Consider the following 19,396-nt stretch of genomic DNA (forward strand, 5'->3'; position numbering starts at 1 on the left):
GCCTGGCTCTAACCCCCAAAACGCCAAAAGCAGAAGCAACGGAGTTATTCTGACTTTTATTTCATTGCTTCTTAGTCCACACAGTCGGTATAAAATCAGAAAAGCAAAGCCAAAAAAAAAAAAAAAAAGAAAGAAAGAAAAAAACCCTAAATGAAACAAAAACAACGACAGCAATGCAGTGTCTGGAGTCCTCAGAAGGCAGCCTGGGGCCTGTGCAGGTGCCTGCTCAATTCATTGCCAGACACCTCTCTGACACACAGACAGAGGACAGACATCGTGCTCCGGGGGCGAAGGGCAGCAGGGCTCCTCCACCCCGAGCTGTTTCTGTTCCTCTTGACCATGGGGCGGGGGGAAAGGAACCTCGGTTATAAATGCTTTATTAAAAATAATAGTAAGAGCAAATCGTCTAAGTACAAAAGCAGTTAAAGCTCGTTTATATTACACAGAATTATTTCTCATTTCTAGCTTTGTTGTTTACCTCAAGGTTGTTAACTGAATTTCCAGTGAATAAGGTTAAATGGCTAGCAGTATAAGGAATGGTAAATAGATAGCACCATTTCATATATCTGGCATTTGATTTCATAGATATACGGGGTTTGCTTCCTGCTCATCGGTACTCTAGCTCCACGGCAAGGACAATGCACATTGCGTGGCGGGGAGCCTGTGCCCGGGGGCTTGGCTCAGGGCGCACACAGCCCCCGGCACCCTGGGCACACACTTGGATGGAGCACAGCCCGCGCTCGCCTGCATTCAACCTAAGTGATTTAAAAGCCCAAATTCCCAGCGGGTGTGGTGGCAAGGCATTGGGACTTAGGCACATAAGTCATTTAGGCACTTTGGGCAGTCCTTTGCTCCGAAAACCCTTCGAACCTTTTGGAAGCGCCTCCGCCAGCCCTGGCCGTGCCCTCCAGCCGCCAAAATCTCAGTGGGCAGGAGGAGCAGGGGCCAAGCCTCCGGCCAACATCACCAGGCGTAACTCCCTGCTGCTCTGCGGAGTGGCACCAACCTGTGCCAGCAAGACAGCAGCCAGAGCTGGGGGGCTCCAATGGCACGGCTGGGGTGGGGAAGGAGAGCTCAGATCACAAAGGGCTTGCATGAGAGAAAAATCACCGCGCTCTTGTTACACTGTTAGGAGTAATAATTCCTTAGGCACTTTCTTTAGGCTTTAAAACATAGCATATGGTCAACAAAAGCAAACAATACTATGTACATATATGTAAAAAGTGTTATAAATAGGTTTTTTAAACCATAGATACTATATACATCCTCAATTAACAAGTAACCCTTTGAGTGTTTCCTTTTGGGGTCGGTTGGGTTTGGTTTGTTTTTTTGGTGGGAGGGTTTATTCCTTTTTTTTTTCTTTTTTTTTTTTTTTGGTTAATTTTCTTTTCCGTTTTCTCGTCTATTTTCCCCCGCCTCCGTCTCCTCCGTGGACGTCATGAGTGCCCCAGTTGCGCCTCCTGAGGCATCACTCGCGCTTCCGTAGGATGACGTAGACGATGCCGCTGGCAAGGGCCAGGGGGAAGGCAAGCCACGCCAGGATATAGGCGAAGCCATAGGAGGTGTTTTCCGAGGCTTGGTGCCAGTCCGTGTGCCTCACTGTGAAGATGGCTGCGCCGCTCATCACGCAGAGCCCTGCGGGGAAGAGCAAGGGGATCGGTGAGCAGCAGTTCCTGGATGGAAACCCACAGCTGGATAATGCCCCGTGCCAGCACTTTTCCTGTTGCCTCCTTGCATCTCCTGGAAAACTATGGTTTGGGGGACGTGATGCTGTGGGTCCTGGCTGCAGGTGAGTGGGATATCACCACCAGGCTATGAGCATCACCTAGGCTAACCCTCACCCAGCTCCAGGTGCTGCTCAGGACCAGTCCTGCTGCCCTGGGTGTCTCAATTGCAGCCTGAACCACCCTCCCAGAGCTGCTACAAGGTGTCAGGCACAAGCTGGGCTTTTTTCTCAGTACCCCAGTTTATCACCTGCCCGTGCAGGTGCAGCTGAGGCCACCTAGTCCCTGCAGTGGCTCTGGCTGGGCACAGCCTGCACCCGACCTCCTCCCCTGCAGGCACCGTCCTGCACTGCCACTGTCCTACAGCTCGTCCTGCTTTTGTCCCCCGTGTCCCCTCCTCGCCAGCCACAGGCCATCCGCTCCGGTAGGCAGCATTTTAGCTTTATTGCAAAAACAAAGCATCAGCACTGGGGACTGCCCAGCGCCAACACAAAGCCACCACTATTCCTCCCTGAAAACAAGCTCTTTCAGTCCATCCCAGCACTTCTATTATGCAGTCGCTGGGCTGTTGTCAGCACTACATCCCCTGCACGGACCTCGGGACCACCTACATTGAACAGCGGTGATATTTGAGCTCTAATTCCACTTGACACTGAGCCTTTGTTCTGGGAAAGTGCAGAAGTGGGAATACGTTTCATTAACGCGCCACTGGGGCAGTTTCCATTCTGTGAGCACGAGAGCGAACTCCCACTGCCCCGGCCCATGCAAAGAGAGCAAAACAATTGTCTGGCAATGCTGATGGGACCGAGAGCAGGCGTGCGGCCATGCCAGTCACCTACAGACTCCAGAAAATACAGCGGCAATTGTCCCCAGGAAGAATTTGGCAAAATCAGAGGCAATGGATGCATTTCTGCAGCATCTGCACTGGTTTGGGCCCGGGAGATAGGCGAGGATGTGAAGCCAGCTGCACTCAGTAGTTGCAAGGTGCAAGACAAATGTGTCACCACTCTGCAGCCTGAGTTGAGGAACACATTTCAGTCTTGCTTTGACAGGCCTGGAGGGCAAAGTCTACCTAAAGCCTGACTCCCAGGGCTGTGTGTGGTGACAGCCTGGCCAGCTGCATTGGTGATGCTGAAGCAGGGAAGAGTGAGGGAGAAATGGGGCAGAGCCCCAGGTTTCCACAGCTGCTGGAAGTCAGTTGAGGTGATTACACAGTGACCGATCCACCAGGTAGGAGTAGTGAGGGGGGAGAAAGCTGTTGAGGGTCTTCTGGTGCCTCTGGAGGCTGGAATCCCACCTGGGAAAACTAAAGCAGGCCTCAGGGCACGGATCCAAGCAGCATGGCGGAGGTGCTGGGGATGCCTCCTGCCCTGGCCCTGCACAGCTGCCCTCTTTCTTGCCCTTACCCACCCAGCGGTCCTGTCCTTGTCACCTGCTGGTTCAGGCCGAGCAGCACTGCAGGTCCAGCTCCCAGACTGGGAGCCCTCGGCTCTGCTATGCTACGTCCCCCCGGGAGGGGGCTGCAGGGTCCTGGAGGGCCCAGGGAAGAGCCTCCTCATCCTTCCCGGGAGGAAAGAAATCCTCTCCAGCCTTTCACAGCAAGCTGCAAAGAGACCACACTGAGCTGAGCTCCTCTGACCGGTGCTGTCTGTGCCAGTGGGTGAGACCTCCCTATAACAAGCCTCACATTTGGCATCACAGGAAGGATGGGCACCGGTTCCCATTTCTGTGTGGTCCACGTGGACCCAAACCTCTGCCTACTGCCCCCAGGCCATGGGAAAGTTTGTGGGCTCATCTCCCACTTTTCACATCCTCTGTGCTGTGCTGGAGGAGGATCTGACAAGGAAGGAGCCAGCACATCCCTGGCCTGACCCTGCCTCCCCCAGGACACGCAGCACAGCATGGACAATGGCTGCGCTCCCATTGCTCCTCTAAGGATGAGGATGCACCTGCAACCACTTCAGAGCAAGCAGCCTTCTGCTCCCAGACCTATTAGATGAGTTCCTGAGCAGATAATTGCATTACTAATGCCCATTTCCTCTCCTCATCTCCATGGCTGTAATGGGTTTCGACACATCTATCTTCCCAGCGATGGTGAACTGATATGAACTCACCACCTGCATTACGGCCAAGCAAATGTACTTATAGGAGATTTCATGCCACATTTGCCAATAAAGGTTAGGTCTAAACTGCTCCAGAATTTGTGATGGCCAGTCATGTAAAGGATGCTCTGCTTAAAGTTCAGCAGACGAGTTTTCCCCCTGATTTAGCGGCAGGACCTAGGGTGGTTTTCAGTTTCCCAGCCAAAGCTCTAGCAGACAGCAAGCCTCCTTCCCAGGCAGCTGAGCGTTAGGTTCATACTTCAGGCAGAACCTCCTTGAATTTACTTGTTCTATCCTGAACACTTGAAAATCCTCCTCCCTGGTTTCACACGTGGAAACACAAATGGAGCCAGTGCCTCCATGGCATCTATATTTGGAGAGCTGCAACGTAGTGCAAAAATTGTGGCTTGCTTCCAGCGCCGACTTCTTTAGAGTTAAAAATAGCAGCTGACAGTTCAAAGGCAGCTGGCTCACCCCGCACGCTCCAGCGGCTCCTTGCTGATGTGGGAAGCACCGGGCCCCCTTATGGCAAGTTTATAAATAATTCTCGGATCCTCTTGTGCCAAAACAGGATCTTCACTACGTCCCCACCCCAACAGCAGCTGCGGAAACCTCGCCCAGCTCCCCGAAGGTGGATCCCAAAGCCAGCCCCATCAGCATTTACCCAACACCGTGGGACGAGGCAGCAGAATAGCCTGGCTCCTGCCCACCCTCCCCAGGGGTGCTCCTCTTGTCTGCCCCTTCAAAATCACCCCAGCTGGTGGAGCAAATCCCTGTGAAGCATGGCCAGAAGAGCATGGTGCATAACACACCCTGATGGCAGGACACCACCTGGGAATGCGAGAGCTCTATGGACCCAAATTATTTGTACCTCTTCCCTCCAAGGAGCCAGCTTGGCTGCCCTTCCTGCCCTCATTTTTCCTCTCCTCTGCTTTAAGCCCATCCCCAGCACATCCCCACGGCCAGCCCCACCGATCAGCCCCCACTTACCAGCAAGGATTTGGAAGATCCCAGTAATGTAAAACCGCCCGCCCTTGGTGAGTGTGAAGAGCTGGCAAAAGAACAGGAAGAGGGACAAGACGCTGAAGATGATGGAGAGGATCATCATCGCCTGGACAGACTGCAGCCATTCTGTGGGAAGACAGACAGAAAGTTCAGCAGGGGTATTGATGATGGCATCATGCCCTGTGCCACCGTCCTACCACCCCATGGGGCTCTTGGTTCCCACTTGTGCTTCTGCATGGTTTTGGGGACATGGACACATCCAGTGGTATGCCAGTGGGTGTTCTCATCAAGCATGAGCCTGGGGCTTTTGGACAACATGTGCATGGACCAAGATGCTGGGAAAAAGGAACCACAGAGCCTCGCTAAGTGGAGAAGCACTTAAAATAAGAGTGCATTTCGGCTGTGCTGAGAACACCGAAACCACGTGCAGCGAGGTGGGAGACCCCGAGCCAGCCACGCTCAGAGGCAGAACAAACATGCAGCAAGTGCAAACCCCTCTGCCCTCACTGAGGAGCCTTTGGGAAGGAGCCAGCAGCAGCAGCTGCCAAACGCAGCTCTGTCCCAGAGCCGACCAGTTAAACCAGCCCCTGCGTGAGTCACTGCCCAGCTATTTCCAGGCCTAGTGGGTGTGTAACTCCCTGAGTAAGAAAATATATATAAATAAACAAGGCAAATGCCTCTCCATCCCATAAACAGAAAGAGGCAGTGCCTCTCGCCACCAGGATGGGGTGACAAATACTACTGCTTTTCTTTAAAAAGACTGGGCTCAACATGGATATTCTCAGCATTCCTGCACGTCTTGAGAGAGGTCCTTAAGGATACAGCATGAATTCATTCACCACGAAAACCAGCCCCATGCTCCTGCCACAGTTAGACTCCCACCAGCTACGCTCCCCAGGTTGCGCTTTCTGCAGCACACAGCGTTTCTATGGGGGAAAAAAAAAAGCCTGAAACACAGCAAAACTTCAAAACAAAGATATGCTTTGGCATAGCAGCCTTTGACACTTGGTGCAGCAATGAGGCAGTTTGGGACTGCCTGAGGCAGAGGTGAGGCTGGATGGGATCCGAGGGCACGGCGCAGCCTCCTGCCAGCACGGGGATGACGATGCACGCCTGAGCCCTTCCAGCAAAGGCTCCACAAGAGAATAGCAAATCCATGCCCGCAGGGAACATCCTGTGCGATTTGGTAATGTCTGCCTCGTTTGACTTGTGATCGTAAATTCTATCCCCTGTCTCTGCGTCCTGCCTCTTGCTGTTCACACAAAAGACCAAGCGCAGGCCCCACTCCCAAAGGCAGACAAAGCACCCGTAGCGGCCCCTGCTCGTTGCAGACAGCTTTTTTCCTTCCCTTCCTTCTCATGCTTCCCATGCCATATTGCTCTGCAGCATCAACTTGCTGAAGAGCTGCCGCGCTCCACTTGTTCCAGTGCCAGCAGGTTCACATCCACTGCACCACTTGCTGTAATTCCTTAGGACAGGAGAACATCACTTCCAGGAAAGCCCAGTGCAGTTTTCACACTGACAAGCACACAAAACATCCCGTATATTTCATCTATCAGTCACTGGCTGGGCAGGGAACCCCCCACCTGGGTCACCCCAACCCCTCAGCTCCAGCCATGCTCAGCCAGCTGCGATGCCAGAGGCAATGCTAACATCAAGTCATAAATCAGCGCTCAGATGGGAGCAGAGAAACATGGTTAGAGAGTGTCCAGCTGCAGAACTGCCATCCCATTTCCGTGCTTCAGCATAGAAAGACCCCCACCCCGGTCCTCTTGGCATTTGCACAGCTGTGGGGTTGGGGCCCAGAGGAGCTCTTTCTGCCCAGATCCAGAGGTGGATGCTCCAACTGCCGGTTATTTTAGGCGAAGGCTGTCTAGACAGAAAGCTGAGCTGCTCTTCTAATTGCATCCGCCTCCCCATGCCTCTTTTTTGGTTCTGAATGTGAGTGATTTATGTGGGCTTGCAAAATCCCATTGTCATAGAGAGCTGTGCCGGAGGAATTGAAAGGCAGGAAGGGGAAGCCCCCCATGGACCAGGAGCGTTCAGGAGCCAGCCGTGCTGCCCCACAGCAGACCATGGCCATGGCACAAGCTGGCAAGCAGGAAAGTTGGGAGATGATCCCGCAGAGCAGAGCTTTGGGATCACCCCCATCCAGCTTTTTGTTGGCCCCCTTTGCAAAACAAGGGCCAGGGTCCCCAGCTCCTCACTCAGCCCCACAGGTGCGGCTGCTGTGCTCCCAGCAAGTCCAAGCCCACAGACTTCAGTTGTCTTACAACAGTTAATTGCCTTTAATTCATTAGAAAGCACCTCTATGACTGCACCTAGCACTGCTAGCTCCTCAACCCCATATGCTTTCAACTCCTTTGCTATTAGCACTGCGTCCTACCTCTAGACTTTTAAGAAATAAAACAGGTTTTTCCCGGGGAGGTCTGGGTCCCTGGAACTGCACGGCGGGGCTGTCAGCACTGTTTACTCCCAGGTTGTTATTTGTGGTTTCCCTGGGCAGCCAGGCCGTTGTTCCATTTTCCTCCTGCATCTGCTCAGCTCCGTGTTTATATCTTTGTTCTTCAGGAGGAGGAAGAAAAGGGAACAGAGTGGAAAGGGCAGATAACACCCTGCCCACCACTTCCTGAGAGGACCCATCACAGGCAGTTTTAGAGCCCTCTCAGACAGAAATTATACAACAAGTGTTTAGAAAAGAAACTCTAAATTTTCCCTAAGCTCCGCAAGCCCTGATGTGCTCACACCACCGCTTATAGCAGGGAAAAGGCTTCCCCCCAGGATGGTGAAGAGCAAGTTTCTCCAGAGAAATAAAAAACTGGAGCAGAACTTGCAGCTGAATCCCCCAACAGGAGAGCAGCTCACCCTACCCCTCCCAGCAGGGCCTCACCCTGCTTGCAGGGAGGTTTTACACCCACCGAGGGGTGCAGCTGAGCAGGGTTGATGGGGTGGGATGGGCAGAAGTGTGCCCTTGGCCAGGAGTAGATGGCCATAAAGGACAGGTGTTGGCTCCCCAGGGTTGTATTCACTTCTCTGTCACAGACATTCAATCCTCTTTGGACCCAGCCAAGGAGAAAGAATAAAGTGCAAACACAGAAACATTAATCTGAGCAGCCAGCTTATGCACTTGACGTAAGGCATGACTAAATTTGTGCTATGCATTAAAACCACCCGTGTGCTGTAACTGCAGCTGATAGCACTGCACATCTGTCTTGCCTCTTGCAATCTGCAAATGCACTGCACCCTCAAAATGCAGCCACTTCTGGGGAAGAAAACATCCACTAAGGAGGTCCCTGTAGAGTATAACACATAAAAAAATAAAATAAAAGGAAATTCATAACTACACAGCAAGGAAAAGCTGCTCCATCAGTGCTGGGAGCTGATGATCAGCAAGGTCAGCAACACGAGCATCCACCGGCACAAAGGTACAAGCCTGGGTACTAGGCTAAACTTCTAGGGGTACATTTCAGCATTCTTCAACCCAGAAATGCCAAAAAAGCCCAGATACCTTCTGTGCTCCCCCTGAGCAGCACAGAGCCCGGCCACCACCCATGTCCCCACCACTTGAAGCCTCCTCTCCCTGCCACGGGGAGCTCTGTGACGTGGTAACTCCCTTCACTTCGGTCCCACCCACACAAAGCCAAACCTTCCCCGGCTGTGCTCTGGGCTGCTCCAGCTGGGAAAAGCAGGATTTGCACTCAGCAGCTGCTCCTTGCCTGTCCTCACGTGTCCGCTACTTGGAAAGGAGCGCAGGGCGATGGATTGGGGCATTCCTGGAAATCACCCCCCAAGAGGGGGACTTTAAAGAGCTCCTGAGGTATTTGCAAGGGCGGGGGGTGAGCAGGTGGAAGCACTGAGGCTGCAGGCGGAGCACAGTGCTGCAATTCCGTCCCAGTTCTTCCCAGTCCTCTGTGCAGCTCCTTTAGGAGGTGAAGCCCCCACAGCACTGTTCTCCTCTTGTCCATCCTCTCTTTTGGTGCATCCTTGAGACCTCATCCAAGAAGTCCCCACGGCTCCGCAGCTCTCCAGAGCTGTAGCATTCAGAGACATGCCAGCTCTGTGGCACCACATCTCCATGGCTCAGCCTCAAGACTGACCACAGCAGCCATCCCATCAGACCATCGAGGCTCACATCCCACAGAGGCAAAAACCGGTGCCACTTAGGCAGCGCAAAGCTGCTGGCACCATGCAGAACACCTTCCAACAGCTTCAGGATGTCCAACTCTTCTTCCAAAACCCTTGGGGTGGAGACCTCCTTCTGGCTTGTGCTTGAGAGCAAGTGGAGTTGATAAATGCATCATTTCAGGGCCTCCAAAAGGGCTGAGTTAAAGTCCAGGCACCAGGACTGGGGATGAGTAGCAGTGGTGCCCTGACCCAGCGGTGCCATGGAAACACCCAAGAGTCATCCAAGTCCAAAACCTGTTGGGTTGAGGGATTCCCGGCACTGCACACTGCAGCAGACCCTCAACCATCCTGGTTTCACAGCCTTGGCTTTCTCACACGTTGCCTTCTTCTTCCCTTTGGCTCCTCTTCCATGTGCCAAGGCAAGCAGGGCCGGAAAGGTGACCCCACACAGCCGGGAGCAGGGAAAGCAGCACCACTCCTAACCTCCCACACCAGATGCGCTTGGTTAGAACAGGCAACAGCAAAAGCTTGTTTTTAAGCAGAGGAAACACCTTTCATACTGTAGGCAACACAGTTATGGTAGAAACCAATCTGAAATGCAAAATACTCCCCTGGAATACCCCATAGTTCATCACAGACTTGTAAATGCCGAGCTACAGTCACCTGCAAGCTGGTGGAGAGGGGGCTCATCCTGCCCCAGTTAGGCCAGTGTTATCGACCACTGATGATAAGGGGGTGCCCCAGGTCCTCACCCTGCTGGGACTAAAATCTGGCTCTTTGCTGCTCTGCTGTGAAGACCTTGAAGGCCCAGAGATGTCCATAAGCCAAGATGTCCACCCATGTGCTCCATGAGCCCAATGGGGCCCGCTAATGGCTAGAACCTCAAGCATATCGAAGGGTGTGCATTATCACACACGGATGACCCATTATTTACTGCAGGGCTTCATTGTAACAGATTCAGCACCCTTCAGCATGGGCATCACCCTGCTGCTCCAGCAAGTGTCCCCTCCCCAGTGACAAATTCTCCAAAGCTTGACCCAGTCGTTGCAGCCTTGGCCATTCCAGTGGGCTGGAAGGGAATTTGCCCCCATCCTCTTATCCAGATATTTTATACTGACTATCAATAACAGAATGAGAACTGCAGAAATAATTTTACTCAGGGCAAGGATTCAGTGCAGCCTTGTGACATCATTTTTAGTCACCAAAAGGACTACAGCAAGTTAAGCAGCAACTCCATCCCTCTACACCTATCCTATGTCAGACAAGTCCAGCATCGCTGGAAGAAAAAAGCTGGAAAGCACGAGGGCAGCAAAGCCGTGCTGGGGCAGGGCTGGCAGAGCACAAGCAAGGGGTTTGGATGTTCCTGCTGTGCATTTTGAAGTGGAGAAGCAGCAGCACAATTCCTCCTGGGAAGCGCTGATGGGTCAGCAGATGCGTCCCCACCTCATGCCAGGGAGGAAGACATTTCCTGCCTCCTCCAGCACAAAGAGAAGCACCTCAGGCACCAGCAGTGCTGCCAACAGTCCCATCCACCAGCTTCTGCTGTGCAGGATTGGAGCTGGCCAACATCACACCTGTGTCCTGCTGGTGCTTGGCCACGAGCGTGGCTTTTCCCTGAGTGATGCTTCCTGCAGAAACAGGGAACCAGGGCAGCCCACACTGTTGGTGGGGCTTTACACTGGGTTAAAAGCCACCTGCAGCACTGAAGAGAGACAGAGCAAAGCTCTGCAATGGCCCAGCAGCAAAGAGGCTCTGCAGGAGTCGGTGTGCAGAGGAGCAGAGCAATCCCCAGCGATGGGAACGGACGCTCAGGGCAGGTCTTTGCTCTGGGTGACCCACACATGCTTTGCTTGCGGCTGTCACATCAGCAAATTGGTGAGTACATCGTACGGCTCTCAGTAATCCTGCGGATTGGCACTCTGCATGTTTCCCAAGGTCTGGGGTTTCCTTTTCCCTTTGAAAAAGCCCCAAAACACCAGCCTGCCTGTGAACAAGCCAGTCATGTGAAAGCCACAGAGCAGCAACATGAGAAACTTTGAGGAGACAACAGGAAAGATGTCTCATGATGCTACAGAAGGATGTCCCGCAGGTCCCCACTGCTTCCCTGCATTTGGCATTCCCAGAGTCAGAGAAAGAGCAGTAGATAGCAGAAAAACAATCTTCTTGCGTACATAAAAAAAATCAGATGTGGGGAGAAAAAGCCATTTTTGGAGGGAAAAAAATATTGTTGTCTGCAAAATCTGGGGTGGAATCTGTTTAAGAGCACTTGAGAGGCTCAGGTCCAGCCACTCACCCCATGCCTGCAGCAGGATTGTGCAGCTGGGGGCTGGCGCGCAGCCGTGCCGGAGCACAATTCTGGGATTCAGAGCTGAATTCTTGAGATAAGTCTTTTCCAGGAATGTCTGACAGTGCAAACGAAGCAAAGATTGCAACATTTTTTCCATAGTTCTCGGCCTCTTGAAAAAAAAAAGTCATTATCTAACAAGCAAACGCAGAAAGCGAAGCAACAAGCAGGCAGCTGTGGAAGGCGAAGCAGTGGGCAGCTGCCCCCCGCCCGGCATTTCCACCTCCTGCCCTCCCCACGCAGGCTCCTGGCAAGGATGAAGGATGTACGGGGGGCTCAGAGCTGCTGTGGAGGTGGGAACTCAGCACAACCCCAAAAAACCCGTGCGTGCTGGAAGCACGAGTCCCAGCCCCACCTAATTCCACCTATTCCGAGCGCTGTGCTCAGACCGCTCCTTCCCAAAAAAAAAACAGCTGAAGAAATACTGCACGACAGTGGCCACTACGATGGCCAGAGGAAAAACAACTGCTTCTACGTAAAGACTGAGTTCTGCCAAATTCCTGAGTGAGGATTTCTTGCTCGCAGCCCAGAGCAGCCCTTGGCACGCTGAGATTAACCGTTGAGCGCCGTCCTTGGCACAAGCACAGAGACATGAATTCTCCAGGCTTTCTGCAGCCCAGCGTAACGTGCACAGCCTGTGTTTTGAGAAGTTTAAATGGGAACGGTTTGTGGTAGCTGCTATAGGATCATTTATATTTTTGAAAGTAAGCATATTCCTAGCAGAGGGAGTACGAGGAGTGTAGCGTGGATCTGGCAGAGGATAAGCACAAGCCCCGGAGGTGGCCCTGCCACAGCATTCTCACCATGCCCCAGGCCCCGTGTCCCACTGTCACCCTGAAAAGTGTCCAACAGCATCTGCCCTGGCAGCATAGGGGCAGTGGGAGCAAGGGGGTTCACTGGAAAGCTTTTAAAAGCAGATTTAAAAAGCCTTGCATAAGTCTAGGCAATATCTTTTGGTTTTGCCTTTCTACAGGTCTGGATCCTGCACCCAAGGTCCCAGCAGGTGAACACCGGTGCTCTGGGACTGCTCCCACAGCCCGGCCATGGGGTGGGTGGGGCAGAAGCTTCCACCCAAGCAAGACCCCCTTCTCCTGGAGCCAGAGCAGAGCCGTCTTATAAAAAAGAGCTGGGAGAGAGGTCTTTAAATGAAGGCTTGTGCACAGGTCTTTAAATGAAGGCTTGAGCACAATGCAGCTCCACTCAGAGAGCAGCCCGCTGTGGCACCTTTTCAACCAGACCCTAGTTGTTCAGAAGTATTTTTAGCTGGCCCATCTTACCTACAGCCCCTTTAATGATAAAAATTAATCACTGGGAAAGATTCAAAGGGAAGCTCCTCTCTGAGCAGCTCCTGGGAACAGGGCACACAACGTAGCCTCCTGTCACCTAGGATGCTCAGACATGGGGGGCACCTTCCCACCCACATTTTGGACAGGCCCCTCTCACCTCCGACAATTCGCCAACACCCTGCAAATACCCAGAGAAAGCAATGCAGTTTGTGAAGCAAAAGATTTGGGAAGGTTTTTACAGACTGGGGCAAAAATCTCTGCCTTTTCTTTCAAGCACAAAGTCAGCAGTTTTGGAGCACGCGTGACCGGCAGCGAAGCCGCCTGCTGCCGCTGCGAGCCCCAGCCAACCGCTGCTGAAGGCCAAGGCTCCAGCAGGCTCCAGCAGGCTCCAGCCTGGCCCCAGCCCGGCTCCAGCACTCCCTGGCCAGCCCCAACACCAGCAGGCGTCAGCAGAGACCCACGGTGCTGCCTTGGCTCCCTCGCAGGGCGAGCTTCAGCATCCCCCTCGTGGGGTACCCACAGGTGTTTTGCTCCCAGCAGGCTGGGGACTGGGGAGCTGATGAACCCCCAAAAGCTCTGACCACCTCCCATCCCTGCAAGACCCTTCTGTGAGACCACACCAAAACCACGTCGCATCACACTGCTCCTACGCCAGGAGCGTGATTTTGGCCCAGGGGCTGTGACCACGCTCCCAGCAACACCAGTCTGAGCCACCGGGTGCTCTACTGGTTTCACTGGAGGTCACGCTGGAAGAATCCACTCCCAGGAGAAAGCGAATCCAGGCTAACTGAAACCAGCAAGCACCGGGCACAGCACCACTGACACAAGCCCTGTCTTCTGAGGAAACTGAGGCACAGACCTGTGTGACTCCCTGAGCACAGACCTGGCATCACAGCTACCACCAGGTGCTCGGGGAGCTCTGTGCCGCAGCATCTGAGCATCAACTCCTCTCCTGCTAAGCTCAGAAACCTGGAAAAAACTCCCGGCTGGGCATCAGCCTTCACCTGGCAAGGAGCACCTCTGCCAGCTGAGCCCCAATGTGCCACGCAGCATCCGCAAACGTGCAGGTGCCATTTGGCCATGGGATGAGGCAGGGCCTGAGCGCTCAGCACATCCCCACCTGTGCTGCTCACAGGGAAGAGAGGCCCCAGACTTCAGCCTGGCCCAGCAGCAAAGAGCGGGGCAGCTTTAGGGTTAGGAGCCAGGGAATCCTCCACAGCCAGCCTCAGGGGGTGCAGGGAGAGGCAAGGCAGGACCACGAATAACCCACAAAGGCAAATGCCCCTTGATTTCACAAGAGAGGAGAAGAAAAGTGAACGGCAGTGACATCACTGAGAGCCGGGGAGCACTCACCATTTGTGGACGATGTCAGGCACTGGAAGATAGTACCGGAGGAGCAGTTCTGCCACAGGTCTGCCGTCTGCCCGCCGTTCACGAGCCATTGCTGCAAGAGAGACATGGCCCCGTGAGCAGGAACCGCACGCCCTGGCCACAGATTCGGCACAGAGCGGCCCCTGCGCTCCCGGGCACAGGCTTTGCTTTAGAAAGGGCTTTGCAGAGTAAATACCGATATTTGCTTTTAGCCGCTCTGGCCTCAACGGCAGAAAAACAGAAGCTCTTTATTCGCTTTAAACATGGGCCAGGTCTCACAGGGGACGCGCACTTCCCTCCACTCTGCCGTCCCGGTGCCTGGCCGGGCAATTTGAATGCTTCCACGTGATTTCTAACGACTTGGAAGATTTTTGTAAAGTCTTCCACTACTACTACCAAAAATAAATAAATAAATAAATAAATAAATAAAATTGAAAATGGAAAGAACCTGATGAAGCAAGCCTGGAGCTAATCAGCTCCATGAAGCTGCTGTGTTAAAACCAAGTCAGACCTCTTTCTAAACTGGGGAGGTATTAACGGGGCGCTGGGCTGAGGAAGGTGCTGGGAACCCCGCGCAGCACCCAGCCCTCAGTTTTCCCACTGTATACAAAGCTTACACCTTGAACCCCCCCAGCAGGAGCCCATCTGGGTTAGGAGATGCTGCACCTAACTCACAGCCCCAAAGGAGCAGGTCTGGAGAGCAAAACCGCTGGTGCTGAGGCCCCAGTGCCCAAAGCAGCCCCATTTCAAGGGGCTTTGCTCAGACTGGCTGTACTGGTCTTGCGGGCCGATCCCGTTAGCAGCTGGGGAGCACAGTTTCACCCACAAGGGAGGGGGTTTGGGTGCTCTGAGGCTGCTTGATGTGAGCCAAAGGAGGCTGATGGGGAGCTCGGCTCTAGTAGCTCTCCGTGCCCTAACACCAATGGGGATGCGCTGAGCATCCTCTGCCACACACGGCTACACCCACCGGTTGCATCCGACAACATAAACACAGGAAGAGTTTTCTGTGCAAAAAAACCCTCCCAAATCCCACTGCTAGCAAGACAGCAATCGGAAAGCAAAGGTTTCCTGCTAAAAGCCAGGCTGGAAAATGAGCCACAAATAAAAAAAAAAAGCGGTGTGACCCTCCCGTGCCACGCCAGTGCCCGAGGAGCGGCCGTACTTACGCTGACGATGGTGGAGACGAAGAGGAGCACCAGCACGGTGACGTGGAGCACGATGATCCCCAGCAGCAAAAGCAGCATCTTGGCGGTGGTCTGGGGCAAAACTGGAGGGGGAAAGGGAGATGCTGTTGAGTTGGGGGGGGTGTTTGTGTGTGTGTGTGAGTGAGTCCCAGCCCCGAGGGCAGCAGGAGGCGCTCGGCAGACGGCAGGAGCCCGCCCGGCCCCGCTGGGAGCCCCGGAGCGGTGCGGGGGATGCTTGGGCAGCGCCCGGCCCCGGGGCTGCTCCCCGAGCCCCCCCGGCGGAGCGGGCATCCCAGCCCCGGAGTCCCGGGGGTCCTCCCGGCCCTTCCCCGGGGGGGTTTAGGGGTGTTCCCCTGCGCTGCTCCCCAGAAATCCCCTTCTCGGGGCTCCCCCAACCTCTCTCACCCTGGGGCATCCTCGGCACCCCTCCGCTGAAGAGCAACGGGGGGGCTCCCCCAGACTCTCTCCGCCGGGGCTGGGGGGCTCCGATCCCTCTCCCCCAGGGGTGGGGGTGCTTTCCTGGCCCGGATCCCCTCGGTACCCCCGCGGGTGGGCTCTATCTCGGCCCCTCTCCGTCGGGGGAGGAAGTCCCGGATCCCCTCCCCGTGGGACCACGGGGGCAAAACCCTCCAGCCCTTCTCCCTAAGGGAACCTTTCCCCTGCCCACCTCCCCTGGGGACCCCCAGGGCGGGGGGAAAAGAGGGGGGAAAGGCGGGGGGGTCGTCTATCTCAGCCCATCTCTCCCCAGGGAGCTCCCTCGGACCCCATTCTCGGGGGGTGGGGGGTGCCTACGGCGCCCTATCTCCCCTCGGAGGAGGGGAAGGGGAGGACAACCTAAGCCTCGAAGACCCCCGAGGTGGCTTCCCCTTCCCCGGTCCCGGTCCCTGTCCCCTTCGGCCGGCCCGGGCCGTACTCACGTCGCGGAACCGGGGCTCGCTGGGCGCGGTGCGGAGCGGTGCGGAGCGGGGCGCAGGGTGCGGAGCGGGCAGCGCGGCGCGGAGCAGGCGGCGGCGCTGTCAAGGTTCCCCTTTAACCGGAGCCACCGCCCCGCTTGCGTCTGCGGGACAGGGAGGGTCCTGCAGCCGCTCCTCCTATAAATGCGGCGGCAGAGCCCGGGCACCAAAATGTGCATCGCCCCCCCCAGCCATCACCATTCCCCTCACTCCTCCCCTTGTCCTCCGATGCTGGCTCTGGGACTCGTTCCCAGCTGGGAACCCCCGAGGGGTCCCCACCCCATGGGGGAGTCCAGCCGCGCCCCGGGGATGCCGACCATCGGGGTGCCCCCCTCCGATCCGGGGGGAGGAGGTTCCCCTTCCCTGGGGCTGTGCCCAAAGCCTCAGCGCGGCGCCGTGTGTCTGTCCGGCCGTGTCCGTGTGCCTCGGAGCAGCTGCGAGGCTGGAGGAAGCCGGGCTGTGGCTGGACGCTCCCCAGGCTGCTGATGCGGTGCCGGCAGCCGTGGGTTTTCCCCCCTCACCCAGCACAGGGAGCCGTGGGACAGGGACAGGGCTGGGGAAGGGGCGGCTGGCTGTGCCGAGTTCAAGGGGAGTTTGGCTCTGACTTACACACGGGGGCTGTGTCCAGGAAAGCAACCCCTGTGTGATATGTCCCTGCGCTAGCAGTTGATTTGGGAGATTAGCACCTGAAAGCCAAGTCCTGCGGAACTGATTTTCACAAAACCTGGGGATCTGAGGTGCTCAGAGGAAGGGGTGGCTGCACTCTGTACAGCAGCCTTCGCTCAGTCTTCAAACACAGACGATCTGTTGATACAATCATTGCACTCACGCCCCCACAGACCCCAAATGAATCCTGAGAACTGCCCCAGCCTCCCCTTCACCTCTCCCTTCCTCACCCACCACCTCCAAACCAGTCCTGCTTTGCTGCAGAGATGAGAGAATTCGGCGTTCAGCCACCAGAACCGTAAATCTTGGGAGAAAGGGGGAGAGGAGCGTGCTTGGCTCCCTCCTCCTGGCAAGCACAGGCGTGTTCCCTGCAGCACGGGCTTTGGCTCCGCCGCGCTCCTGCGAGCGGTCCCACTGCACGCATCGGCCAGTGAGAGGGAACTGGGAGCGCCCAGGGGAGGCAACTGGGGGAGGTGGGTCAGGGGCTGGAGAGGGGCCCCCGGCCTCACACCGTGCTCCAGCCCCTGCTTTAGCCCTGCCACGATGCCACCGAGCCAAGCTCCAGCAATGCGGGCTCTGAACAGCGCAGAGGAAGGTTTGCCCGGCCTGCTTTCAAAGGATGAGATTTGCCCTTTCCGCTGAAAAATTCCCCCCCATGTCCCCGCGCTGCGTGATGCTGCTGCACGCCGGGCAGGGTGCTGCACGCGACGGCGGAGCCAGGGCCATCGGCGGCTGCGAGCCCCGCAGGACTGCAACATCTGGAGCGCCATCGGGACATTCCTCGCTAATGAGGCTATTTTGAGCCGCCCTGCTGCCGTGGGCTGGGCGCGTAGGCTGCTTGCAGAGCAGAAGGAGCCACCGTGCTTGGGGCTGCGCAAACACAGTGCGAGAAGGGGCTCGTCCCCAAGGACCATGAGCTAGTCTGTTGTGAGACAGTCTGACAGTCTTCTGGTTTGGGTTTATGGGTCTGAGATCTCAGCTCCTCTGCCTCCGGGTAAATTATCTGACCCATTCCCCAAAAACGCAGCAAAAGAGGCACAATGGTGAAAAGCAGCTGGGGTCGTGCGCTGCACCCAAGCTCCTCTGTGAGTGTGGTAGAGCACGAGCAGCTCAGCCTCAGTCCTGGAAACAGTGCCAAAAGCACAGGACAAACAGCTGAAACTCGAGTCAGGGAAAAGAGCAGCCTAAGGGTAATGAAGCCAATTTTGGCTGTGAGTTGCAGATTAGAATCTGTGGAGGAAGCCCGGAGAGAAGAGCACATTGACCCAGTGCTCCTCAGACCTTGGAAAGGTGCATCATCCCAACGGAGCAGGGCTTCTGAAAAACACCACCTGAAGACATGCTGTCGCGGCAGCTCAGGAGGCTGAGGATGGGGCAGAGCTCACAGTGGGACACTGGAGTCAAAGCTCCTCTGCTCCTTCCTCGAGCCGAGGCACCAGCTGGCTGCTGTCAGGCAGGAGAGGTGGGAGGGATGACATTCACAAGGGAGCTCTTTGGGGTTTTGTTGGAGATGGCGTCACCTTCCAGCCCCGTGCAGGATGGGGAGTTGCACCGTGCTCCCCACCGAGGGGCCTGTCCTGCTCATCTGTACGAGTGTGGCTTGTGCTGGCTGCTGCCTAAATGAAAGCAGGCGCTGGAATCAATTTCAGAAATGTTTTGTGTACAAGCAAGACTTGCCACAGGCGGTGCTGGGAAAGATGTAAGGTTAAAGGATTGCGTAAACACTTGGTGAAAAATCTGAACCTTTGCCATGGGATCATTTAAAACCGTTACGATGCTTCAGCTTCAGTTTCTAGAATACAGCAACGAGAAGTTAGGAGAGCACTTGTGCCTCCTGTAACATTAAGAGGCTCAAATGCTACTTTAGCAAGGCAGCAATGGGTTTTGAGACTTGGCAGGGTTTAAGCCTCACTGAACTGTGTTTGTGGCATCACCTGAACCAGCACATCACAGGCTCTGCCACCATTGGTCCAGAGTACTTGTACACCATCCTGTTCCTTCTCTTGGCCCCAGGCCAGGTGGACTAAACTGCTCTTAAACCAAGCCTTTCCAAACTACACCAAAAGACTAGATTTTTTCTGTATGTCCTCTCTTGTGGGTGAACACATTTAACCCCAGGACTTTGCTCCATCATCACAATTTTAGGGAGTGGCTTCCTGTTCCCTGCCCTGTGATGAAGACCATGAACAATGGAAGATTCTGAATGCAAAGGTGAAGGGACAGAAATCTGCATTGCCGTCAGTGAGCCTGGGACTCATGCAGGGCTGGGATTAGGAAAACAATCCTGTTTTAAAACAACTGTGCAAGCGGGGCAATAAAGAGAGCAATAAGCACAGATGCATCATAATAAGGACAATCACATAGTGGAAGAGCTATTTGAAATGCCATTTCAAGAAGAAAAAAAAAAAAAGAAAGAAAAAAAAAAGGAAAGAAATGGAAGGGAAGACACAGGCATTTCAATGTAGCAAGCTTCTAAAATAAGAGGTCTAATAGATTTTGGAGACACTTACTTACTCTTCCTGCCATTTGTTTTCCACCAAACCAAGAAGAATTTGTAAAATATTTCAGTCCTGTCAACTCTGCATTCATGCCCCTGAAAAATTTTTATCCAACTTTCTCTTTCAACTCCAAGCCAG

At 54.8% G+C, this 19,396-nt stretch overlaps 1 protein-coding gene across 1 annotated transcript; it reads right to left on the reverse strand.

Annotated features, from left to right (window-relative positions):
- Positions 1-361: 361 nt before the first annotated feature.
- PMP22 (peripheral myelin protein 22) lies at positions 362-16,197 on the reverse strand. Its single transcript, XM_084298557.1, has 5 exons — positions 16,059-16,197; positions 15,124-15,224; positions 13,940-14,030; positions 4,817-4,957; positions 362-1,635 (listed from the first exon to the last, which is right to left on the reverse strand). The coding sequence occupies exons 2-5, from the start codon at positions 15,199-15,201 to the stop codon at positions 1,469-1,471; spliced, it is 477 nt and encodes a 158-aa protein (XP_084154683.1). The 5' UTR covers positions 15,202-15,224; positions 16,059-16,197; the 3' UTR covers positions 362-1,468.
- Positions 16,198-19,396: the final 3,199 nt, after the last annotated feature.

The sequence above is a fragment of the Netta rufina genome (genome assembly GCF_964035555.1).
Source record: "Netta rufina genome assembly, chromosome: 19".
Lineage (NCBI taxonomy): Eukaryota > Metazoa > Chordata > Aves > Anseriformes > Anatidae > Netta > Netta rufina.